The sequence below is a fragment of the Apostichopus japonicus genome, chromosome 10, assembly GCF_037975245.1.
Source record: "Apostichopus japonicus isolate 1M-3 chromosome 10, ASM3797524v1, whole genome shotgun sequence".
Taxonomy (NCBI): domain Eukaryota; kingdom Metazoa; phylum Echinodermata; class Holothuroidea; order Aspidochirotida; family Stichopodidae; genus Apostichopus; species Apostichopus japonicus.
The window spans coordinates 5,359,814-5,387,361 of record NC_092570.1 but is presented as its reverse complement, the minus strand read 5'-3'; the positions used below and the strand labels follow the sequence as shown (position 1 = coordinate 5,387,361).

The window sequence follows — 27,548 nt, the reverse complement described above, 5'->3', positions numbered from 1 at the left end:
TGCAGCCCCCCCCCCTTCCACCCTAGCCCCCGCCTCCTACGCCTATTCTACAAACAATTTGAGTATACATGTTATGTTCAAAATTTCAATTTCCCCTTGAAGATAAGGCATAATTGTTTATGTTAACCAACCTGATCTGTTTTGTTTTTGAGCGGTCTAAAACATATGAATAATTTTATTTTCACATCTAAGTCAAATATGAAAATTTTGTGTGATATATGTAAGGGAAAACTTACATTTAAAAAATCATCTCCAAGTTGCACCATTTTGCAATATTCAATATTTCGTAATATTTCTGAATGGGTGAGGGGGACGCCCCTCCCCTCTAACCCCTTCCCCGGCGTGCTGATCACGCACGCACTTTGAACGTGGTTCATGACCCTTCATGTCAATAGCTGTGGATAACCTCACACCCCCCCCCCTCACCCGCACCTCCCCAATGTCAAAAAGAAATATATGTCACTGGATAATGCAGTTACAAAGCGAACCAGTTTGCAAACGTTGTAAATGCGTAGGATATAGGTCTATCACTACATTTGCTATGACTGTGTTCCATATGGGCCCTTCAGTTACATTAACCATACTTTGCTATTAAAGAAAATGATAAGGGATATTTCAAGGATCGGTTGCTTTATCAATGTTACGATTTTTTTAATGATATTTGTCTTTGGCACGGCTTGTGAGCCGTTATACGGTACGTTGCAGACATATACGGATCTTTGTTCATAATGAATGACCATAGGCGTAGGAGCCCAATATGATTGGGGGGGGGGGGGGGCTGTAACGACTTGCCCGAAAAATATAACCAAAATTTTTTGCGCGCTCCGCGCGCGTTCAACACCTTAATGTCCATATAGGCACGCATCAGTTATTACACCGCTTGCCAATAACATACAATCATTTGCCGTGTTATCATAGGCGTACGGGACCATTTCAGTTTTGGGGCAGAAACTTTTGTGCCCGAAAGTCCCGTGACACTATCTAAGCGTACAAGAAATTTTTGGGCAAAAAATGCCTCTCAGATTGCCGGAAATGGGACTTTTGAGGCCTTGCAAGTTGCATCTAAACATTCTTTATTTTATAATCTCACATTTTAGAAACTTACACTTCCCCAAAAATTTGGTAAATTAGAAGAAGAAAAAATGGTAACATCACTTTGAAGGGGAAAAATAGGACAGTATATTTTTTAAGCTCCTATTTAAAGAAAAAATTATTAGAAGAAAAAATGGTAACATCACTTTGAAGGGGGAAAAATAGGACAGTATATTTTTTAAGCTACTATTTAGAACACTGTTTTTATTATTTAAACACAGTACTCAGCTACCTCCAGAAAAACATACATTGTTCAACGACACGTAGGCGGGATAATGTCGCTGTGTCGGGTGAGACTGCAATTTGTCTCACAAAAAAAGTATAAAAAATAACAAAGAATATGATAAACCTGTACTTCTTGGCTTGTAGGCACTCCCCCTCCCCCACACCATCCATGAAAAAGAAAATGTTTCTTGTATACACTCATGTCAGGGATGTCCAGGTATACAATTGACTAGTTAGAAAAAGAAAAAATGTTTACTGCGGTTTTTTTCTGTGGCCAAAGATGTCGATAATCGGTGGTGTTACACGGAAATATTCGGGCATCATGATGCTAAGTAATGAAAATTTTAGGCCTACATTAATATTAGTATCACAAAACAAATAACACAAAACGCTCTCCCCTGCCCCCTCCCCTCCGCCTTGTACGCCTATGCGTGTTATTACCCTTCCATATTGGTTACGATTATTGGGGAAGTCCGTACAATAATAATGATAATAATAATATCAGTTTAACCATTGAAAAACACAATGCAAATTATTTTTCTTGCAGTAGGTGCCCGAAAAATTCTCAGCATATTGCCCGAATTTTCACAAAAAGTTTTGGTTGGGGGGCTGCAGCCCCCCCCCCCCCCGCCTCCTACGCCTATGTGAATGACACAAATGCGCCACTATAACCAGGAGATGGCTCATTTCACTGCATGGTCGGGATTATTTTCATGGATAAAAGAAAGACGGTTGTTTTAACGTTGGCACCGATGAAACATGAACATATATTGTTTGGTTTGTTATATTACAAGTTAGCGACAAACTCTGCTGAAACATGACAAAATCAATTTTTCTGTCAAATAAATTGCAGGTGAAAAATGCTTATATCTATCTATCTATCTATATATATATATATATTTATATATATATATATATTGCCTTTGTCGTTTACCTCCATTGCATTAACATAAAGTATGTTCAAAGTATCTCTTTCGAGATCCGGCTTTAGGAATCACAAATGATTTCGAGTTGGTTAGCATCATGTTTGATCTCTAGAGTAAGGCAAAATATGTCACCAAAAACAGAACTATAGTATTGTTCGATACAGGTGACAAACGCCTACAGTGGAATTACGACCTTCCTAACCGGTTTCGAACCTCTGGACATACAATAAGCGTCCATAGCCTAGTGGTTAGGGTGTCCGTGTACAGAGCGGAAGGCCCGTGGTTCGAATCCCGGTGGAGGCTGAAAGTTTTTCACTGTTCTTGATTTTCCAACTCATTACGATTTTCATATATATATATATATATAGGCAAAAATTTAACGATAATATGTAAATAAGTGAGTAAAGAAATAAAAATGGGTCCCAGTAATGGTTTTATATCTACCCCAAATTTAAAGATATTTGCCTTTAATATACGTTAAATATGATTAATGTCTGGAATGTTGATATACTGCGAAATCGATGACGTCAACTTCTCAGTCATTTGTAAATTCTAATATAAATCTAACACTTTAGATAAACAACACAACGGTCAAGGATGAAATCGAACGTACTGGGTCATGTCCATGGGCGGCGATCATGGGGGTGCGGGGGGGGGGACGGGTTGCACATCCCCCCAATATTTTAGGTGGGGATATAGTATCTAATATCCCCCCCCCCCCAATATTTGGTGGCATAGTCTTTTTGTGTGGCTATAAATAGAAAATAATGCGTGAGATTATTTATCCAAATCATATTTGGCGGTGGCTAAAACTTCATCCAGCACATGCTGCATGAGGTAAATGACTCTTCGTGGTCGTTTCTGTTTCTGTGACTTGTGACCGTATAGCATGTTGTCACTCATGATTATTATCATAATGTCCGTACATCTCTTGTGTATGAGTGTCAGTACGTACAATATATATTTGATCCACATCGATATGGGTTCAATGGGTTTCCATTTGGCCTGTTTCCTACAAGATTTCTAACCGCAGGCGCGTAGCCAGGGGGCGAAGGGGGAGGCCGCCCCCCCCCCTCGAGCATATTTTTTGTATTTTTTATGATATCGAAGTTTTATATAGTAGCCGTTATAAGAGGTTTTAATATTTGTACACTTATAAATTAACTGTGTCTGAATTTTCGAAAATTCCCTGACCAACATTCTTCATCATACTTCCCTCTACTCGTGCAATTTTGACCGCTCTGTTAGGGGTTGAAGGTTTTTTTTAATCTATATTGGTTGTCCATAGATGATATTTTGTGCAACATTATGGGCATGTTTTGAAGTGAATTTATTATTCAAATCCTGAACAAATAATGGGCTTGGGGATGAAAGTTACTACGCGTCTGCACCCAAGCAAATGTCCCACCCCCCCCCCCAATATTTGAAACAAATCGTCGCCCCTGGTCATGTCGATGTTACCCAACATTCTGGATTGTGAACCCATTTGTTAATCGACGGACCCGTATACGGAAAGCGAAGAAATGGTCAGGGATTCCCAGACAAAGCGAATGTCACTAATCACATCAGTCTCACCATAGTAAAGGCCTAGCTCCACCACGTAATTACGTGGCTTAAGCCGAGAAAATGCCGGTGGTCTTTTCCCGAGACGGCACTTTTCGATCCTTTTACTGTCTTGGCAGCGTTTATAAATAACTGACATATCAAGTGGACGAACTTATCCGGCTTTTACGTACCCCAATCTTCCATGAACCTCACGATGACAACTTCCAACAACATTTCCCGCGATTCCGTTAGTTCATGGTCTCCAGGATGAGGAGCATGAACCTACATGATACACAGGTGGGGGAGGGGGTCACAGCCAATGGGTATGGGGTCAATTATAACGGGTCCATCCCGGAAAGTATGGAGGGGCGAGAAAATATGAGCATAAACAATATAGTGCATTCTTATTTTAATAATATAACTATGGTTAAATGAAAAGTGCTAAAAGGGGGCCTGGTGTCCTACTTATCACCGGGGCCTTTTCTGGCTATCGAAGCGTCCACTTACACAATCTCAATGCGAATACAACGCCCAGCTCACGTCATTATTTCTTTGGAACTCGAACTTAACCGACATAACTGACAATAAATGTCTATAACCACGCTGATACCTTTACATCAACATCAAAAGTACTTTGCGATCTCAGGTTCCATCTACCATGGTATATTATAACGTTTCAGAGACTTTAATGTGTTTAAGTTTCAAATCTTTCTACCAAATTGTCCTGTCCTATATTTTAGTTCTATAAAGATCATTACGCCGGTAAATTTCTCACATGTAACTTCTTCAAACACAACCGTTCTCACGCCCTCACACTGCGTAGGCGTTTGATCGTAAGTTGCCTGGAAACTGTTCGACCGGACACCAAAATTATACACAGGTTACTTGAATTCTCTTATGTCAGAACGGAAGCAGGGGCGACGGAGCCGGAGTAAATGAGAAGGAGGGGGGGGGGCATAGAGCAAACTTTCCCTCGGGTCTGTCAAGAAACTAAAAAGTGTCCCTTTTCTATAAACAGAAGTGCAGCAACTTATTATAAATTCCTTTAATTTTTAATTAAACTGAAGATGGCGTAAATCAAAAACAAAATATGGTAAAGAAGAGAAAAGCTTCTCATTCATAAACTTCAAAACCTCTCTCCGGTCTCAATCAATTGAATGACGTGTAAAGGATTATTTCAAAGATGTCGGCGGGGCTAAAATGATTCCACCGACAGATGTAGTAAGGGTGCATAGACTTTTATGGAAGAGCCAAAGGAAAACGAATCAGGCGACCTTCGTTGGGTGAGGGGGTCCCCCCTTTCCTATGAGAATTTTTTTGGTTGAATAAATGCAATTGGCGTCATCAGTTTAACGGCAATTGTGAAGTTTATAAATCTATCCATTAGCCATGTATACGACTTTACCTGTGTGAGTGCAAGTTTTTCCCCTGAGCCGACTGAATAAGTGTTTCTTGTCTAAATGTGACTAAATTTTAACATTGTGTTGATCATTTTTCTCTCACATAATGCATTTTTCAAGTGACACAAAATCGTCTCCCCAAGAACATCCATATTCTCATATCCGACAAGACTACGTTCTAATATCATGCCCTACTTTCCTGTAGGTCTTGATGCCCTGTTCTCGACAGTGCTAACAGTTAGTATATCAGCTCATAGCCACCACTTCGTTGTGTCATTTTTTTCGCACAACTGGTAATTGTGTGCAATTGAAGTAGATCAAGTGTGTTCACTTGTGGGAAGTCTGGAATTTATCTCAAAAAATACGTTATAATACACCTCTCCCAACAAACATCCAAGCCGAATAACAATAACTGATGATATTTCACACACGCTCTGGGTTCGATTATGAAGAGGACCAGTCAAACTAAAGATGCACGGAGCAGTCCAACTCAGACTAAGGAGACGTAAGATAACGTTATGATATTGATAGTGGTACTGGTACTGTGGTAGTGTATTCGTAATTGGTCAATTTGGTGTGTATTGCCTAGGTTTTGGCCCCTGGCCCTACTCCTAACTTTGATAGAAAATGACAGTTATATATTGTTACTGTTAGGTGAAGTTGGCGTGAAAAAGAAAGGTAACAAGCCATATATCTGATAAATTACCATACCACTGCTAGATGACTCATTAGGCCAACTGTGTTTAATGTTTACATAGCCTACAGTACCTTACACAACTTACAGGTGTTCCAATTCCTTTGCCTGAAAGTTGAATCTTGACTTGTTCTATGTGGGTCATGGTCATTGATACATGGACAAACTGACAGCTAACTTAAACACCCAGCTATGACCTTTTTCCAAGCTGTAGTTGTGAAATGAGTCAATATGACCAACAGGTTATTTATTCAGAATATATTACAAACAATTTTAATGACAATACGAGAACATTTGTAATAAAGCACTTGTACGCCTAGGACTAAGGATAGGAAGTGCTTTACTGAATTCAAAGTGATAAGAAGCCAATAGTAGCTCATTTTAAACCCCATCCATGCATTAATGCTGGTTTATGACAAGCCCTCTCTTTTCAATGAGTATCCAATGAGTTACCTGTACTTGTCTCACCCATTCCTGCCCCTGGGCCCTTCATTGAACATATGCAATCAATAGACAAGTGTGGACCTCAAGAGCTCTTCCTCAAATATTGACTGAGATGAAGTCACCTTGTTCAACATCATTGCAGTTAAGCAATGGGGAAGAAAGTTGTTTCAAAACTATGGAAATAATACAAAGAAAAACACAATCCAGCAATACCAATTGAATCTACTCATTACCATTGCACAGTAGCAATTTTGAGTAGTTTACTGAATCTGGTTCCTGGTGGGAATTTTAAACCAAGAATTTTATAGTTGTAGGGTGAACACTTCACTTCTGAAAAAGTTAGAAGTCATTACCTCAAAGTGTAATATCACCAATATATATTTCTTTCTTTTACTATTTATAGGTCTGCTAAGGCTGGATACAGTTGCTGGTGTCCAGAGACTCAAACTGCAATCAAACTTCTCATTGCAGCCAGGTTTACTGCTGCTTTAATGAGCAATATATCAGATTGTGATGAGACTTTCAACTACTGGGAACCGGTAAAACATTAATTACTCAGCATCACTGTAGCCATGTTTCTTTGTCAGTAAATATTGATGTAATTCATGTTTTATTAAAATTCATTATCAGTTTGTCTTATTTGTAGCTACAGTATATTGATTTCTCCTTACAGTGTGAATCAAAGTTAGGGCTTTCATGCTCAAAAACCTGGCTACTGTAACTTCTAGTTTAGTTGAACTTGTGGTGAAGCTGAAGAATTCCAAAATGAGATTCTTTTCTTAAATTCTGAAATAGAAAAAACAAACAATTGAGATAGAATGAAGCACTTTTTCTATCACATATATATGTTTATTTTATACTGATCTTCACGAAACAGATTATTATCTGTTCAGAATCATATCTTCTCAGGTTTGTAACTTCTACCCTAAGTAGCATATAAAGGCTTATCAGAAATGATGTCTTATTTTTATTTTCATTTTATTCACAGACTCATTATCTACTCTATGGTAAAGGGTTCCAGACCTGGGAATATTCACCAACTTATGCAATTCGCTCATATGCCTATCTCTTTTTACATGCTATACCTGGCTACATCCACTCATTTGTACTTGGTGGGAACAGGGTAGGTTTTAAAGCCTCCTCTAAGATTCATTTCTCATTTTCCTTTACACTTGATATGTTAAGTCTCTGAGTTGGGGCTTCAGTTGCAGATTTGATTTGTCTTTTACCAACTCAAAGTAAGTGCTGAAACAAGATAAAGTGAAAGTGCTTCCTATCAGGAAGTTTTCTTGTGGTTTCTTGGTCTTTTACCTAAATGCATAGATTTACCAGAGTACTTTTATTCGCTTTCAGCCGTTGGTACTAATGTTCATAAAACAAATTTCTCTCATTTGCAGCTTTTGGTATTTTTCTTTGTGAGATGTCTTTTGGGATTTGTTTGTGCCTTTTGTGAGGCTCTTTTCTACAGGTGAGAACTCACAATTAGTTTTGCCCGTTAAGTTTTTCCTCTAGGTTATCGTTATCTGTTGTTGTCCAAAGCAAGTTAAAAAATACACTGTTTGAACAAATTTATTTGTTAAACTCTATTGCCTAGTGTTTCTTAAACTATATTCTTTAGTAACTTTCATCTAACACTAAACTGTAACATTCTCAGTACTTTCACAGTTCACTTACTTTGTGGTAAACTGTAGTTATAGCATTGCATAGTGTCCCTCATTTTAAATTAGTAATTTACATTCATGTTAATAAATGTGCTCAATAGAAATTTTTCATGACTTGTCTCAGGGTCAACCGTCTATTGCAATACATAACTTGTTGCTGAAAGTGGCAATAAAAGAAGTTGTATTATTGATGGTCAGTTTCATGTTTTCCCCAATTTTTTTTTTGGAAGAGGTCCTTGGGGTTAGGATTACTTGCCTACCTTCTAATTGTGTTTGTTATCATGTGACATAAACAGACCTGCCGAGCTGATAACTATGTGTCTCGCCTTTGTTTTTTCAGTGGTGTAAGGAAGACCTTTGGTCCAAATGTTGCAAGATGGACTTTGGTATTTCTGCTGTTCAGCACGGGAATGTTTATCTCGGGCACAGGTGAGTCAGTGAGAGCGTATACATGAATGGATAAGTTTCGATTTGAAGAATACGATCCTTAATATAAAGGCTTCATTGCTTAAAGGGTGTTAAGACTCACGCACAAAGAAACATCTCATGCCGGTAATCTGACCTAGTTTTGAATGAGGTGTAACAGAAGTGTTAGATACCACCATCGATCCCAGAAAATACACACACAGCTTGCTACCGTCAACTATTAGACACTAGTGACAGTCAGTACATACAGCTACGGTCGATACCCGCAACACAGTGTACATAGCAGCGATAGACATCTCAGGTCTAGATAAAAGATAACAAGGTATCGCGTTTCATTACTGTCTGCATTTTGTAGCGATAAGAAGAAAACTTCACTTGCAAGCAACGGAAAGTTAACTTTTTCAGAGCGTAGCACGCGGTTTGGGGCGAGTCTTCAATGCCTTTAAATGATTTGAAAAGTCTTGATAAAACAGTCTGCTATGTTACATATCATATATATTAATACAGTGACATCTGTTTAGGAAAAAGTTTCATGCAAAATGAAAGAAAGTATTCTGAAAAAGCAAAGACTATGGAGCATATGATCAGATGGTTGTTAAACAGAATTGAAACAGTGTAAGTTAAGGTAAGGGCTCAAACTAGCAACCTCATAAATACTACAAGTGCTGTGGCTTACTGAGCTGTACAACATTTTTCTGTAAAATTAAATTCTTTTACATATTCTTCCTTGTACATGCTAATTATAGTTCCATATTCTTATCATTTAATTTCAGCCTATTTACCAAGTAGTTTCTCCATGTACATGACGATGATTTCAATGGCCGGCTGGTACTTTGGTCGATGCGAGGTAAAGATTTATAAACTTTCATATTTAATCTTTGGTTAAATTGTAACATATAATAATTGAAAGTATGAACATGAATGTGCTGGATATTCTTTCTACGTCATCAAATTAATAAAATTGTAAAGTCTTTCATAATAAAACGACAACTATTCCATCATCTCTAAATAATATGTGACTGTTTTGTTGTTTTTCATCTCTCTAGATTTCTATAGTTGCTACTGCTGTGAGTACTTTCATTAGTTGGCCTTTTGCCTGTATCATTGGGTAAGCATTTCATGTTTCGGACATTTTCGTTAAAAGATAAAATTACTTCATTTTGTGCAGAATTTTTAACCCAAGTTTCACCTTTCAAAGAAAAAGTGTATTAAAGTGGGTAATTAATCACTGTTCATTAGGAGCCCAAGCTTTCGTGACATTATCGTGTCCTAGTTAGACAAAGAACCAGCTTAACTTACCTTATTAACTGAAAATTATGTGGCAACTTGGTAATGGTTTTTATAGACACTCTGTAATGAGGTTTATGATAAGATCAAATTTTTCAGTACAATGTACTGTAATTAAACAGAATTTTTGTTTTTACTGATGCTGATTGTAGTAGGGACACTAGAACGGTCGTAAATTGGACCCCTCATTTATGACCTTAACGATATGTATTCGTTTTTAAATTTTTCAAGATATATATACATGGAATACTATTTGTTATGAAATCAAGCGTGATAAGAAAAAAAAATGTATTTCCAAGTTAACGGTTTAACTTTCATATAGGACTAACACCTACATTAGATACAAAATCAAATCTGTTTAATTAAAATCTCCAAGTTAACGGTGTAACTTTCATGTAGGACTAACATTTACATTAGGTACAAAACCAAATCTGTTTAATTAAATCTCCAAGTATATGGTTTAACTTTCATGTAGGACTAACACTTACGTTAGATACGAAATTAAATCTGTTTAATTAAATTCATCAGGCCATGACATTTCCTCTTTCTTTACTAGTGCACCCATCGCATTTGACTGTCTCTTTCTTCGAGGTCGCTGGATATTCTTCATCAAGTGGTGTCTTATATCTGTACTTTTTGTTCTGGTGAGTATATTTGAGGCAAAGTGAATGGTAACTATGGTAATTTCAAGAGCTGCTGTGAATTACCTGTATCACAGAAGCCTATGTAAAAGATACATATAGTGCACAATCCTGGTGGTAATTTTTTTTTGACTGACCGATTGATGTACCAATTTCGTGATCACAGCATTTGAAATTGACATGTTTTTGTACCAATTTTAAAATTGGACTTTGGAGCCAGGATATTTTCCTATACATACAACAGCTCTTCATTTGGTGCCTTGGACTTACTGAGATCTGCTATGATGCAAAATACAAGAACACAAAAATAATGGTTTGTTGGCTAGGCCTGCCAAAGTCTGTTAACAAATGTATTGTTTAGGTTCATATTTAGGCATTTTTGGTCAAAAAAATTAAAAAAACTGATTTAAATCTTTTCCTCATTGACAGGTGCCACAAGTTGCTATAGACTCTTACATGTATGGGAAACTGGTCATAGCTCCTCTCAACATTGTTACATATAATGTGTTCAGTGAACATGGACCCGATATTTACGGTAAACTTCTGTAACATCTCATTTTGGTGTATTGCGCTTAAGGTTATGATTTCATAAACAAAATAAAATGCTTACCTTTTTGCAGATCACCAAAGTTATTTTTCATCTTTGCTGTTTTCATTTTTGACACCAAATATGATAATTGAGAAAATAGCCCTTTAAATTCTTTTCAGAAGTAATGATTCATAGAAATATAACATAAACAGCATAGACCATTATCTTGGTTACTTACCTGCCTATCACATGTAATAAATTCAGTAGTGTCTTCATCCAGGGTTATTAGCTTGTAAACTACTCTTATGCTGCATATGTAATGTTTTAAAGGCAAGTAACTGCTGGGGGCGGGGTCGGGGGGGGGTTGTCGGGCTTCCCTCCGGTTTAGTTGGGCTTTTAGGTATCAAAATTATTGTTTTACCTTTCATCCTTCAGAAATATCATTCCATATGGGAATTATGCTTCATTGAGTGAACTGTTTTAAGCCTGTCAAGTTCATATGAGTTTTATCAGTTAAAATAATTTTCAATTTTTTATGAATAGTATTATTTTTCAAGTTTGTCTAGTAGGCTTTCATACATGCATGATTTAATAACTCGGCTGAAAATTGTCTACTTTTTCAGGTGTTGAGCCATGGATGTTTTACTTTCACAATGGCTTTCTTAACTTCAACGTGGCTTTTATGATGGCCCTGGTAGCCCTGCCAGTCGCAGTGAGTTCAAGTCAACTTTCTCTTCCTTCTGTAGCTGTTAGTACATTTAGATCGAAAATCGGAATGAATGTCATTCCTGCCAACTCTAGTAGCGGGTCGGTCCTCGAGATCCGATGTGCCAAAATCTTAACCGGCAAAAAACAAAGTAAAACAGAGTCTAATGGAGTGGTGGATATTTATTGAGTAAGAAATGATACGCTTGCGAACACTGTTTACAAAGTGCAAGGACCAATTCTTACTTAAAAGCGAGAATGTTAAGTGCTATTTGGTAATCTCCCGGTTTGGGGCTTTAATCACCAGGTTCACACCATTGGGATAGGGGTTAGGCCTGGGGGAGGGGGGCAGGGCTGAAACTTTGAAATCTGGGATTCATGCAATGCAGTAAAAATTCTTTCAAACGTTAATAAACAGTTGAACGAAGAACGATGTTACAAGTAATCACCTAGATTTGATTTTATCTCTAAATTATTTCAAGATTGGCGTCATTTTATGACATTTCCTGCCCAACCTCACTGGCAGTTCTTTAATTTCAGATCAGATGATCCAATGACAAATAAAATGCAACATTTTCTGTTCTCATCTTTCATCTTTCTGAATCATTGGTTTAGTAAACAGTTGAACATTTGAAGTTGATAAGCAATTCCTGAACTTTCTAGACTCTTGTTCAAACTTAAAATATCTCTCTTTATTTGTCTAGATTGTCACTTCTCGTATCGTCTCAGGAAAATTTGTCGAAGACAACGGGAAACTTCCAGTATGGCTGACGATGATGCCAATGTATTTATGGATATTGGTGTTCTTCACGAGACCTCACAAGGTTTATTTTTTTGAAAATTTTTCCTTATAATTCCAGAAATGTCTACATGTTGTTAATATCCCATGTCAACCTCTTCCAAATCTTCCCAATATCTCACAGTTAGTTTTGTTAAACATTTAAAACTTGCCACGATATAAAAAGTTACTATCAAACTGCATCCATAGAAAAAGTATTCTCTTTTATTTTGTGATATGAGAGTATTTTGCAAATTATCTGCATTTGCTCTTTCAGGTTAAGTAACTGATATATACAGTGTAACAACTACACTGTACACATGCAAGGTGAATACATGATGGCATGTTCCTCTATAAAAACCAATGTCTTACACAATGTGAATTCCAATTAGCATATCATGAATATTCAATAGCATGTCTCAGTGAGAGATTTTATGAGATAATGAGATATGTTTATTTACATGTATTGCATAGTAGCTGATTTTGATTAAAATGCGATGCCATGTTTCTCTTGATAATAATAATAATAAATGAGACTTATATAGCGCCAATCAGTAGACCAAAGTCACTGCTCAAGGCGCTTTACAAAGAAAGTAGATTAATTTACAAAAGAACAAGTGAAAAGATGGGTCTTAAGTAGACTTTTGAATGTAGAAAGTTTAGAGCATGTTGGAATGTGTCCTGGTAACTTGTTCCAGAGATGAGAGCCAGAGTATTCGAAGCTTCTTTAACCATAGGTCTTCAAGCATGGTTTAGGAACAGTTAAATACAGTTTGTTGGAGGAACGAAGTGTGCGAGTAGGAATATATGGCAAGAGAAGTTTTGACAGGTACACAGGCTGTTCCAGATGATGAGTACAATGCCACACTCTGTACCAGATAGATTGCTGGTATCTGTTGAAGAATCTTTATCTTACTCTCTACGTCACAATACTTTAAATGACTCTGTCTTGGTTTTACAGGAGGAGAGATTCCTGTTTCCGATATATCCCCTCTTTTGCTTAGCTGCTGCTGTTACTCTATCCTGCATTCAGGTAAGGAGACAAGCTACTGATCAACTGTTATCTGTAGCTATTACTCACTGACAATAGGCTTTGCTGTTGTTACACTGTCCTGTGTTCAGGTAAGGAGAAAAGTCACTGATCAAGTATTATCGGTGGCTATTCTCACTGACTACTCACTATCTTCTACTGAATAAATATAAAAGCATAAATGCATGAATAAATATAAGTGCATAAATGAATATATATGAATGCATCAAACTTGCGTACCCTGGGTCTTTCCTGCTACAATTTGGAAGATAAAATTAACAAAATTCATTTTTTTGTATCCTAGGAATGAAATTTGCTTTGCATTTAATTCTCTCCTCTGTTCTCTTTCTTTAGAGGGTGTTCCATCATTTTATTTCTCCTCATAAGAAGCAACATTTCACAGTCTCCTCTGACCAGCTGGCAATCACCATTGGTGTCATGTTTGGTTTATTGTCCCTGTCACGTACAGGTGCATTGTATTACGGTCAGTGGTTGAATTTTATTGTTAACACTTTAATAACATAATATTAGATACCTTAAATAAATATCTGCTTGCAATCTGATTGACAATTTTTTTCCAGCAATTTTGCCAAAACCCACAACAGAGCATTCCTCAAAGTAAGGTAAAAAACTCATCAAACTTAAAATAACCCTTGTAGATACCCTTGTTGATAGACAAAGTGGGTATTACCTAGTATGAGTATGGTTCTATAAGTGGTATAAATCAGGGGTTCCCTAACTGGGGGTGTGTGAGTCCATCCCAGGGGGTTTTGTGAGACGTTTCTGAAAGTCAAAACTAGAGTACTTTTTGTTAAACTAAAATCTGATATATCATATAGTTTAGTATGGTACAAAAGTCGTACCTGTTGACAAACTCTATTCGCTTTTCCATAGTAGTACTGTACCGTGCATGTGATAAATAACTGAATTATGAAACAGACACAGGCCGCATGGCTTTGGTGAATTTGGTGTACTTATGACAGTGCGTCGTGAAGATAAAAAGGCGATCTGATCTTGAAGTTTCCAAATAAATATTTGTTCATCTTTTTTTTTTTTTTTTCATTTACAATATTACACTATGAACTTGATCTTTTACGAAGCACTGTTATGCGTATTATAGTATAATAATGACTCAGATCGTGTCTCAAAAAGTTGGGGGTTCGTGGACAACTCTGACATCCACAGGGGGTTCTTGGGGGGGGGGGGAAAGTTAGGGAAACCCTGGTATAAATGGTTCTATAAAATTCTGAACATTTTTCTGTAGGCATAAATTTTTTTCATATAAATATATACAAGAAAATAATAAATGAAGCTTTATTAGTGTTAATGTTTTACATGATTGCAACATCAATTATTCTTGGTACAGGTTACCATACACCTCTTGATTTGTATCCCGAGATTCTCAATATGGCGGCTGATCCTAAAGTGCACACCCTCCCTCCAGAAAAACCAATCAATATATGTATTGGAAAGGAGTGGTATCGGTTTCCTAGTCATTTCTTTTTACCGGAAAAGTAAGTTCTATTAAAATGTTTCACTTTTCCATCTAGAGATGATCAATTTCAGTGTTTGTAAGGATATTTATAAGGTTTTCAAAGAATCACAAGATTTAATGTTGCTGAAACTCAGGGTATGGCTTTGCAACAATTTGATGGCGCTTGACCATCTCTTCTTCATAAAAACAAAATTAAAACCAGACACGAAATGCAACTTTTTAATTAATCCCTCTTTCTATTATTATTTTCTAATTCCTATCTTCCCAGTAGTGAGTGGCATTAATCAGTCATTTTGAATAATTTCTGTTGTTTATGTAGCTGGAGCCTTCAGTATATTCAGTCCGAGTTCAGAGGTCAGCTTCCTAAGCATTACGATTCCAGTCCAGACGCCACCAGACTCATACCAACAGAAATGAATGACTTAAATAAAGAGGAACCATCCAGATATGTATGTTTACATTTTCAATAAAATCTTGAAAAAGTAACAGAAGATAAAAAAATATAAGATTATTGTCATGTTTCTTTTTGTGCACATAGTGAATTTTGAAAGGGTATGAAGCATAAAACACAGGGGGTCTGGAGTGAACAATTATTGCACTGTAAAAACCACGGAGTCCTGACTGCCAAGTCCCCACCATCCACAGTTATGGCACTGGACACACCCAGGAGTCTGGAGTGCCAAGTCCCCACCATGAACAACTATGGCACCAGACACAACCAGGAGTCTGGAGTACCAAGTCCCCACCATGAACAATTATTGCACTGTAAAATCCCAGGAGTTCTGACTGCCAAGTCCCCACCATTGACAATTATGGCACTGGACACACCCAGCAGTCTGGAGTGCCAAGTCCCCACCATGAACAACTATGGCACCAGACACAACCAGGAGTCTGGAGTACCAAGTCCCCACCATGAACAATTATTGCACTGTAAAATCCCAGGAGTTCTGACTGCCAAGTCCCCACCATTGACAATTATGGCACTGGACACAACCAGGGAGTCTGGAGTGCGAAGTCCCCACCATGGACAATTATGGCACCGGATACCTGTTTTGTTTTCCCATTTCCTCAAGAATTTTGAAAATGAGAATACATTTTTCTTTATCTCATGTCCTTGAGCCTCCTAAGGCTGTAGCCTCCCTTCCAACAGCCCTGTATATTATCCCACAACTGACTGCACTTTCAATATAAGGAGTTTAAATTTTTCTCCTGTTTTTCTTCTCAGATCGATGTTAAAAAATGCCATTATCTCATAGACTTGGATTTACCTCAGGTATCGGACAGAGAACCTCGTTATTCTCAGGATAAAGAGAACTGGCAACTGGTTCTAACATCTCCCTTTCTAGATGTTCAAATGTAAGTTTTATTACTATTGAATTACGTTATCGTATCTAATAGAGGCAACATACCTCAAATCCAGTTGTTTTGCACAGTAGACAAGAAGACTGCAATTGTCATTATTTCTGCAGCAACCATATGACATACCTGTAGGGTTATTGGGATCATGTGGTAACTGTAGCAACCATGTGATTAATCTGCAATGTTAATGCCATTAATTACAGGAAATGCAATTCATTAATTCTTACAGACTGCATATGCTGCCACCATGTGATAGATCGGCAAGAAACTTGTGATAGATTTCCAAAACTGTCACAGATTTCCAGAAACCATGTGATAGATTTTCAGAAGCCATGTGACAGCTTTCAAGAACCATGTGACAGCTTTTAAGAACCATGTGATAGATTTCAAGAAACTAAGAGATAGATTTCAAGAACCGTGTGATAGATTTCAAGAAACCATGTAATAGATTTCAAGAAACCATGTGATAGATTTCAAGAAACCATGTGATAGCTTTACAACTACTGTGTGATAGCTTTACAGCTACCATGTGATAGCTTTACAGCTACCATGTGGTAGTGATTGTTGCAAAACGTGATGATCGTTGCTGACCATCTGTTACAGGCCTGTTGCAGATTTATCCCATGGTTCTTGCATAATTTATCACTCTGTTTATGGCAGATCTATGGTCTTAGAAGATCTATCATTATCTTTTAGGAACCATGTGCATTGTCTTCAAACCTTGCATAATAACAGTTGAAAATCCAAATGCTGTTGCACAGTATAGAAAAAAAGAAAGCAATTATCAGAAATTTGTCAGTCAGTCCGTCAGTGGGTAGAAACAGCAAATCCTTTAATCTCCCTTTCGAGTCCTAATTATTCCTATTAACTAGACTGGACTTGCAAATAATTTATCATTTGTGTCTCTATTTCAGGTCACCCAAGCTGTACCGTTCCTTCTACATTCCGTTCCTCTCTAGAAGAAGAAATGTGTTTGCCAACTACAATATCCTCAAAACCAGGCGACGCAAGGGAAAGAAGAAAGTGGCAACGCCTTAAATGGTTTTGGAGAAATAGGAAGAAAGCTTCCATCATCAAAATGCAAGTCTTTGAGAGCTACTGATGTTCCCATAACAGGCAGGGGTTTAACAGCAAATAATAAGTGAAAAACTATTCAATTCTAAGGGTATCTTCAGTTAGCAACATGAAAATGATTATTAGTTGGCAAAATACGTATCATGTGGGAATACATATTTAATAACAAAAATGTAAAGCAGATATGTTTCTCCAAACACTGTATGAAGGAAACCGTTAACACCAAAAGCTCATGATTTTATTATTTTAATATGATAGGTTTTTGATTATTGATCAAATTCTCTCACTAGCAGATACACAGCTGTGAGTGTTTTACAGTAGTTTCCATATACGTTTTATTCTGAGGAAACAGTTTTTAACACTAATTTGAGAGCAACAATTGCAGGCCATGCTTGAGTATAACAACCTATCAGTGTCTTGGAGTTAAAGCCATTTGTGATGTGAGATAAGTTTGAATAAGTGAGAGATTTTCTACCATTTCCATTTCTAGACAAGAAAATTTGAATATTTTTTGGAAATATAATTTGATGACAATATTTAACCTGTTACAGAAGAGTCTACATGCTTTAGCCTTGACAGAGGTTGCCTTTGTTGATGTTGTGATCTGCTTCATTTGCTGTAGCTTGCAGAACGAAATTTCCATCATCCAATGACCTTGTGTAAAGAAATTGCGGACTTGTTCGTTGTTTGAAGTCTCGGTGATAATGATGAGGTTATGACATAACATCATTTATTAATCTCTTTGAATGATGTTTAGACTTAATTTCAGTTATCCTTGTAAAACAAAAAAGTCGTCCTTGTAAAATTGTAAGTTGGAATTACTATAATTACGACTTGGCAAAATAAACTATCGCAAATAATGGAGAACATACATTTTACCCTCAAAGATATGTTGTTATTGTTTGGATTTTACCTCATCAGAATTATCTGGGTTTATAACCAAAAACCGAAGATAAGCTTTCCCTGGAGGCATCTGATTATAGGCATTCAGTTGCAGTCTATTTCAAGATGTTTTTTTGTGTGTGTATGCTAATGTTTGACTTTCTGTGTATCGAACCACTTCACAGGTTTGACATATTCTAATCATAGTCTTTAGGGTGTTGTTGGAATTCACATCACCAATGATTGTATCTGAAATTATACCCAAAACAAAACAGCTGACATGTATATGATGTTATGTTGTTAGTTTACTACTTAAGCAACTTTTGATATATTATTGGTAAATAAAGATTGTGGGTTTGGGTCTCAAGACTACAACGAGTCCTCCTTCATTCAAATGTTTCCTTCTTTGTTTAATATTGCCATTACAAACTGATGACCACAATTTACCATATGTGGTTTAAAATTGTATTTCAAATTGTGTATGTGAAACCTGATTTTCAAAACAAGTAACGCAGGCAGTCTCTACCAAATACTGTGTCCTGCCATTCTTAAGATTACTCTGGTAAATTCACGCTCTCTGAAAAATTATGTATTCAAAGCTGGATAATTTATGTTTCGATCATTTGAAAAGAGCACACAAAAAAGGGGGGGGGGGAGGACAGAGTATCAAGTCATCCAAGAAACTCTACGAATAATTAAAACAAACACAAAGATACTATGTTTTTACTCAGCTTCTTAATTAATACTTCATCAACACACAATAAAGTTACAGATTATACTTGAATAGCATGTCAAAATATTTTAATACAGTTTGTATTACCTTTTACATCATACAAAATGACAAATGTATTTACCCAGTTGTGTTGGAGTCACTAAACAATATCCTGACAAGAATTAAATCATCCCACACTTTTTCTTCCAATAATAATTCAATAAAACTTAAGTATTAGTAAGACTTTTGTGGACCAATGGTATAAACTAAATGGAAAAGTCATTTACAGGCTATTTTCCCATTTCATGAAGGACTTTTTTCTTTCACTTTGCTCAGGAAGTGTGGACTTGCTAAAGTAGTATCACTGTGACATCTGAGAGGTTAATAAGTTTGCCAATAAATGCCAAATTAAGATGTTTTCTTCTCACATTATTTTCAGACCATTTCTAAGCCAAAGAAACCATGTGGAACAGAACTACATTTTTCTACAGAAAAGATATTCAAGGTTAAACTTACAACATACTAATACATCCTATTCACCTGGAGGGTATACAACCTCCATCCCTCCCCCAACCCCTTGCCCCCTACCCTCCCTTCACTACACTCTGCATTGATAATAATCATATTAACAACACCAATCATTTGCTGGAAAGAAAGATCCTACAGCCCTAAAGCATTCTCAATGGCATGTATCCATGGGCTATTAATTACAGTACTGGGTCACTTTGCCTACGTAACCTGATTATTCATTATACAATGACTGTAGAGCCAAATGCAACACCATACAAACTGGAAACTTCAACACTTGACCATTACCGAAATGAGGTCACAGAGCCTCACATGGCAAACTACTGAAGGGGATTCATAACACTGCGATGTGGTTAAACTGAAGAAGTCTTGAAGAAGAATCTAAATTTGAAGGCCAACTTTGAGGAAAATCATTTAACGTATGTGTGGTAGAACATTAACAGTATGTATTTCATGGAATAACACTTTTCATTTCTCAAAACAGTTTTATCATAAAGACTTTTGTAGCACGACTGGCACAAATTTTTAACACTGCAGGTTGATATGTTCAAATAGCTATAAGATCTGTTCAGAATAGTCTCTGCCCAGCAGAAGAGTATTCTGGTCAAATCACCCTTGTTTAGAGTATATACCAGTGTTTGCATTAGGATGAGTGATTGCAGGATTCCGGCACGCGAGGGTCTCGCCAAATATTTTCATCTTGGGGGGGGGGGGGGGAAAATTGCCCGAAACAATTCCTGGTACTTCCCACAATACTTGCACCATTTGCTGTAGTTACAAAACTTGCCAATAGCAAGTTATTAAGTTTTTCTTGATTTTTGTTAGGAGTAATGTGATTGGTCAAATCTTTCCAGTAAGAAAATGCTGCTTCGTTAGTGCGGTACTGCACAGTGAGTATCAGTTGCAATGGTCGACCATGTGTACTGCACTGTATGTACTATATGTGCGCTAAATCTTGGTACGGGCATATGGACATACATCTTACTACTAATATCATGAAATCCCCCCCCCCCCCTTCCCTGAATTTTGTTGTTAAAAATCTCCCCCAAAATAAAGTGACTGGGGGATTCACCCCCCCCCCCCCTTTTTACCATCCTAGCGCTAACACTGGTATATACCATGAAATGCAAACTTCTATTCCGAACACAGCCTTTAAGTATAATCTTACGGTTATTAGACCAATTTCAAAAGAAAACACTTAACTTGAATCTTTAAGCTCTTATATATAACAACTGTTCATTTTCTTATTCATGCATAATCATACTTTTGCAATGTAGGGTTATCTTCCAGTAAAAACTATTTCTCAAACAATCTTTTCCTTCCAACTCTTTAGCAATATACTTTCCTGCCAGGTATCTTTGGACCCGACGATGCAATGTTTCCCAGATGTCGTCCACAGATAAATGTTCCATACACTTTGCCACTGGGGAATAGGGACACTGGGTTCCTAGTGTAACTTGCTGACATGTGTCGATGACTGTAACCTTATAAATATCATCTGTTTTCAACTTAACAAATAACACACCATTGAAGTCTCTACATCATCTGAGAGATTCCTTTCTCTCCATCCTCCTCTCAAGATGATGATGATGACGACGACCCAAGCGTAGGAGTTGGTCTTTATTCTTCGTCCTTAAATTCAAATGGCTCGGGAGGCTCTGGCTCCTGTTCCTCCTCTTCCATCTTCGGTCCTCCCGCTGAAAGAATAGATTCACGAAAATGATTAATTCACAGCCGATGCCTGCACAGATGACACTAAAAGCATTTTTACTTGGTACTGACTCTTAATATATTCCATGCTGTGATTTACATTACAATGAGGTTAATGAGCATAAAACTGTTCAAGTTTCATTTAAAATGGTGGAAGAAATTTGTTTGCATATCTGGAAAAAGTGTTCAACTTGCATGCATGTGATTTAAACAAAAGTCTGGCAGACAAATTTTTTCAGAATGAAATGGAATCATTAACATGTTTTGGTCATTTAGTGATCAATGTGGTAGTTGGGGGTTAGGTGTGGGGTGGGGGTGGGGAGATGGTGACGAGGACAGCCTCTTTGTTTCAAGATGATCTGCAATCGTACTGGGAACAAGCCAATGTACACTGAAGCAAACTTCACTTAATGACTGAATACCACACTATTAGGGAACATACCTGCAACGTTCTGTACCAGTGTCACAGGCTCCGAGCCATTTGTGTCCCTCATTATAATGATACCACCTTGATGTACCTGGCAATTAAAATGTCAAAATTACAAAATAATATCATTTCTGTTTAATAATAATAATTGTAATAAAATGTTAAAAAAGTGTTTGAATGTTGGAGTAAACATTTTTTTGTAGTAAATTAATTACATATATATGACACAATAAATTACACAATAAATAACACAATATATTACACAATAATTAATTACAACTAATTACATAGATACAGACATAACATTCTCTGACTGAATTCAAAATTCCCACAAAACACAAAAAGAAGTTATCCACCCTCATATAAGCTGGGCACTACAACCTACAACAGACATCAAATGGAACAGATAAAGTGTTCACCAGGGATGCAATTTGTGTCATGGACAAATCTTGTCAGAGGCTATTGACAATTCAGTTGTATATGTCAGCCACAAACATTTGCTTTGTAAGTACCATATCAAAAACAAAAGCTGCAGCAGCTGCAGCAATCCCCTGCAGCAAGGCTGCAATCAATACCAAACCATAGGGAATATCTGGGCAGACCACCGGTCTCTAATGAGTAATACTGCACGTAACAAAGACTTACATCCCTAAATGGACAGCCTGGCTGCAGGACGATGCAGCGCCCTTAGTGTCCTACATTTGACACGGTGCCATAATAAGGCTTTTGTACCACTCCAAGGTCAAAACTTATATGGGAATATATTTGAAAAACATCATTTTTGACTTTGACTTTTTGACAATTAAAAAAAAAAACCCTGAATATCTTACACTTTTGATCGGACCGTAGCGGGAATTAGACGGCATGTGGACGACCTTACTCTGAGGTCGCAGTAACCTGGCTGGATTCGGGAGCATCTCAAAGTTAGGCTCTGGTTCTTTCTTCTCCTCCTCTGGTACTTCTTCTTTCTTACCTGTCTCTTTACCGCTCCCATCCTTGCTCTTCTCATCTCCTTTACTTTCCTTTTTGTCAGATTCCTTCTTCTCTGAGGTCTTCTTTGTCGTTTCCTTGACACTGGCTTCTTTCTTTTCCTCTTTCTTTTCCTCTTTCTTCTCTGTTGTTGATGGTTCATCCTAGATGGAAACAAAGGAAACTATATCCTGAGATTTCTGTGATGTGCATATTGGTAACTGGGCAAAAGACAAGCAGGTGCAGGAGTGGTGCAGGAGTGGTACAGGAGTGGTGGGGTAGGTGGTGGTTGAGGAGGGGAGGGTGGGGTGGGTGCATGTACACATGATTTTTAACCTCCCATAAAACTTCAAAATTATTAGCACAACCTTGAATTTAGACCCTAGGGAGGAAGCTCCCAGACCCATCACATTGGAATTCACCTTCAATAACCCCCAGGGCCACCTACACATACTCCTTTCAGAAACAATTCTCGATCAGCTCTGAAATGCTAGTTTAGTAAGAGTAAAGCAGAGATCGGCAAATTCCAAAAATGTTCCAAATGAAGTAATTCGAGATGCAGATATTGTGATTGTTTTACCACACAGAGATAGTACATTGACTCTGTTCACTGACTCAACTGAGTCAAGGGGCACATTTTGGAGGGATATCGTAACATATTTTGAGATAAGATTACGTAGAAGGTAAAGTGCAAATATAGAGAGGAAGCAGGTAGAGATACAGAGAAGATTGATTCTGCTTTACATAAGCATTTCTTCTACTTTACATACACCCTCTAATTTACACCTTACATACCTACTTTACACACTACATACACATTCTACTGTACAGACACCCTCTGTAGAAATTATGTTCAACTGGTCTAAAAATACAAAAAAACTTTGGAAACGTTTTCTCAAGTTTATGTGGGTAAATGATGATAACTATGACAGCTACATCATCTTTCTTACCACATCCATCTTTTCTTCTGCTTCTTTCTTCTCCCTCTTCTTTGCTTTGGCTGTGATGGAGAGGACAGCAGTTGCAACTTTCTCCTTTTCCTTCTCCTTTGGAAGCTCCAGAGGTGGAACGTATGCAAACTGAGATGGTTTGGCATTTGATCTAAACTCCATCACTGGCATCTGCAACACAAACACCCCAACATAAATCAGATTTTGAAAACTAGATACTTGTTTTTGTTGAGATTTTGTATCGCATGTTCACTATTCCCACCTTTTGTTCATGGGTACTGTGTGTATGTTAACTACCTTGTATTCCCATACGATTGTCCATGATGGTAACATATCAATGTCAGCCCACTCCATCATGTGATTGGAGCAGAATGTTTTGTTTTTGCTCTGAGCTTTTCACACATCTTGTATCATCCATAAAGGAAACGATTACAATGTTCTTCACAATTTTAATAAAGTGCCAAAATTAATACTTTATAAAGAGATCCTTGCTACTGAATACGGTACTAGTAGTTACATTACAATACATTGTATATTGTTACAAGCTATTGTGCAATGGACTAGTATTACATGCTAGTATCTACTGTAATGGTGTAACATGCTAAATTGTGAACTGTAATAGAATTACATGCTATTTTATACTGTACTGGTATTGTTTGCTATTGAGTATTTTACTTGTATTGTATGCTACTGATTTGTTTTACTTGTATTGTATGCTATTGAGTATTTTAGTTGAATTGTATGTTATTGAGTATTTTAGTTGAATTGTATGCTATTGAGTATTGTGTACTGCAGTTAGTATTACATGCAAGAGTATTTTGTAATTGTATTGTATGCTATTGAGTATTGTGTACTGTAGTTAGTATTTCATGCAAGAATATATTGTAATTGTATTGTATGCTATTGAGTATTGTGTACTGTAGTTAGTATTACATGCAAGAATATATTGTACTTGTATTGTAAGCTATTGAGTATTGTGTGCTATAGGTACTATTACATGCAATAGTATATTGTTATTGTATTGTATGCAATTGAGTATTGTGTACTGTAGTTAGTAGTACATACAAGAGTACATTGTAATTGTATTGTATGCTATTGAGTATTGTGACTGTAGTTAGTATTACATGCAAGAGTATATTGTAATTGTATTGTATGCTATTGAGTATTGTGACTGTAGTTAGTATTACATGCAAGAGTATATATTGTACTTGTATTGTTTGCTATTGAGTATAGTGTACTATAGGTACTATTACATGCAATAGTATATTGTAATTGTATGCTATTGAGTATTGTGTACTGTAGTTAGTATTACATGCAAGAGTATATTGTAATTGTATTGTATGCTATTGAGTATTGCGGGTAGTACTACCTACTAGTGTACATTGTAATACTGCTACATCCCGTGTAATGCAATTAATCTGACATCAAAACTATCAGAGAAAACAAACTCATCATTTCAAACTTTGAGAAATGTGACAAAGTCTTTAATGGTGATAAAGATGTAAATCTTACCTGGAGGTCAGAGTTCAAGCCAACCAAGCAGGTGGGTCTGAAGGCCAGCGAGAGAAAGTGAGAGAGGGGGAACCAATACCAGAAATGGAGGAATACCAGAATTCCCACCACTGAGGCCATGTGTGTGTGGCCAGTACCTGTCTGTAGATTGATGGTGACGTTTCTACCACCTAATAGGAAAGAAACAGACACAAAGTTGAAAAAGAGATGGTCGGAAGAAGAGAATCTTACATGTAGGATGTATGGTCAAGAATAGTATCCTCTTTAGTGTCAGTGAATCCCAAGGGTTTGGAAGCCAACAGAGGTTCATCTGGAAACCCAATCCATGTTATGATCATTGATGAACATCTACTTATACCATGGAGCCTCCATGTTTATACAAAGCCATCTCTTTTCAATTGGTGTTCAGAGTTAAGATGCATGCATTTAATTGTTGGACCAATTCCTGCTCTCCAGACTGCCACTCCATGTTGCCATCTGACGGATGAGAGTTAAAATCCCCAAATACAGAGGAAGGTGGAGGCACCCCAATAACTATCACTGCAATGCAGCCATGGTCAACAGAGCTGTTTTGAAACCCCATTTCCCAATTTGAAAACCGGTAAATTCCACATATAGTGGTATTATTACATAGATACTTTACATAGATACATAGATAATTACATAACTACACAAAGTATGAATTTATTACTTTACACTATTCTGCACATTTTTTAATAATCTTACACTGCCTTTTATAATGGTTTGACTTTTCTAGAAGTGTCATTACTTTTACTATATTATTGCAAATTTGAACAGACTTTATTTCGAATCCCACTTCATATGCGGACACCCTAACCAACTAGGCTAGGGACACTGATTGTCTGTCCAGAGGTGCGAAACCAGTACCTTAGGTCCTCATTCCACTGTAGGTTTAATGTATACATATATATATATATCTATCACATATTAGGCAGTACAGATACACCCAGCCTTATGTGTGACAGGATGTCGTCCAAGCCTACTACTGTTTCATCTCATGAAAGGAGATGACCAAATGGTTTTCTCTGTCTCCAAAACGAATCTAATATCGATTTCTGTCGCCTTACCTGCATCAATGATTCCCTGTGCGAGAATGGCTCCAAACTTGGCCATGATGTCTTCATGTTTGTCGCTGATGGCCGCGCTGTAGAGGTTACGGAAGGTAGCAGCTTTTGGACACATGATGTCGTTCTGTTGGGTGAGGACCATCGCGGAGGCTATGAATGCACCCTGCCGTACATAGTTCACGGAATCGTTGATCATTGGCTCCAATATGTTCAGAGCTTCCTAAAGGGTAAAAGATTGAAGAAAAAATATATAAATGAATGAGTAATCATCCAAAAGGGGTCATTTATATTCAAATCCATATTGACTAGTTTATATCGATCAATCACAGGTTATTAAGTTTCCCTCGCACTTTTACGACACAAACTGACCGTTTTCGATGCTCCTTTGCTAAACTGCGTAACTAGAGTTTCCCGTGCTCTAAATGATACAACTGACTGATCAAAGGCGGCCAAAATGTGTTTTCCTTCTCCCTAAATTTATTGGTGGAATTTATTCTGGCCAAAGTTGATTAATTAATAGGTCAAAGGTCTTGTTTACTTTCGATTGCTATAGCTCTAAATGCTGAGAAATAAAATGAGGAAAAAAGAGAAAAACCTTTGTACATGTTTTCCTAAGACAAAACACATGAATCTGCTTTAAGAATCACTGTGTTCGTTCACTCTAGTTGACCATTATATGGTTATTGGTCACACAGTCTTCTACTGTATGATGGAATCTCCTGGATATTGTTATAGCCAAACTGCAGACTTAGGTTTATATCGATATGATGGGGGAATGGGGGGTAGAAGGACACAAGGTAAATCAAGCTGATGAAGGCTTTACCTTACTGCCAGTACCAGCACAAGCAATAGCTAGTGCCATAGCTGATGGGGGGGGGAGGGGGGTAGAAGGACACAAGGTAAATCAAGCTGATGAAGGCTTTACCTTACTGCCAGTACCAGCACAAGCAATAGCTAGTGCCATAGCTGATCCATAGCGTACATGAGGATTGTAGCTCTCTGACAGAAGGGAGACCACACTTGGACATTGATCTGGAGACCTGTAACAAACCAGTGAGTTATAGGTTAAAAACATGTAATAACGTTATGAGAATTAAGAATCTGTGAAGCTCTTCTCTCCCACCACCACGTTCCCCCTTGCCCCCCCTCTTCTCTCTCAAAATTAGAAGGAAAGGAAGAGAAACTAAGATGCTGAGAAAAACGTGTGTGTAGATGATATCAATCTTCATAATGAAGTATGACTAATTACTCAAATACCCCATAGCTCACCCACTGGGTTTGTAATCAGAGACTTACTGGGCCATTAATAAACCCCTGGAGGGACTGATTGGCAATAATGACAGCTTCACCTCTGACCAAATCATCACTCTAAAAACCAGAGCTCAATACTAAGAGAGAAGCGTGCATCTCATAATATCGTCGGCAGGAGTATCTGGGACTGAGGGATTTGTATATAACA

General features: G+C 37.3%; 2 protein-coding genes across 2 annotated transcripts in view; one reads left to right on the top strand and one right to left on the bottom strand.

Moving 5' to 3' along the window:
* Positions 1-5,475: 5,475 nt before the first annotated feature.
* On the top strand, positions 5,476-18,562 carry LOC139975155 (alpha-1,2-mannosyltransferase ALG9-like). The gene is made up of 17 exons (XM_071982809.1): positions 5,476-5,693; positions 6,730-6,865; positions 7,315-7,449; positions 7,724-7,794; positions 8,328-8,416; positions 9,187-9,260; positions 9,460-9,521; positions 10,257-10,344; positions 10,771-10,876; positions 11,494-11,582; positions 12,280-12,399; positions 13,315-13,386; positions 13,738-13,867; positions 14,750-14,897; positions 15,198-15,327; positions 16,104-16,234; positions 17,152-18,562. Exons 1-17 carry the CDS (start codon positions 5,635-5,637, stop codon positions 17,273-17,275), a joined length of 1,764 nt encoding a protein of 587 aa, XP_071838910.1. The 5' UTR covers positions 5,476-5,634; the 3' UTR covers positions 17,276-18,562.
* A 347-nt stretch (positions 18,563-18,909) lies between these two features.
* The window catches only part of LOC139975149 (26S proteasome non-ATPase regulatory subunit 1-like), a 42,266-nt gene continuing 33,627 nt past the window's right edge, over positions 18,910-27,548 (bottom strand). Inside the window, exons 16-22 of the mRNA XM_071982797.1 lie at positions 27,015-27,129; positions 26,090-26,309; positions 25,002-25,171; positions 23,490-23,660; positions 22,401-22,703; positions 21,586-21,661; positions 18,910-21,130 (exon numbers count right to left, since the gene is read on the bottom strand). Of these exons, the coding sequence (XP_071838898.1) occupies positions 21,054-21,130; positions 21,586-21,661; positions 22,401-22,703; positions 23,490-23,660; positions 25,002-25,171; positions 26,090-26,309; positions 27,015-27,129 (1,132 nt within the window). The 3' untranslated portion in view covers positions 18,910-21,053. The remainder of the gene's footprint in view (positions 21,131-21,585; positions 21,662-22,400; positions 22,704-23,489; positions 23,661-25,001; positions 25,172-26,089; positions 26,310-27,014; positions 27,130-27,548) is intronic.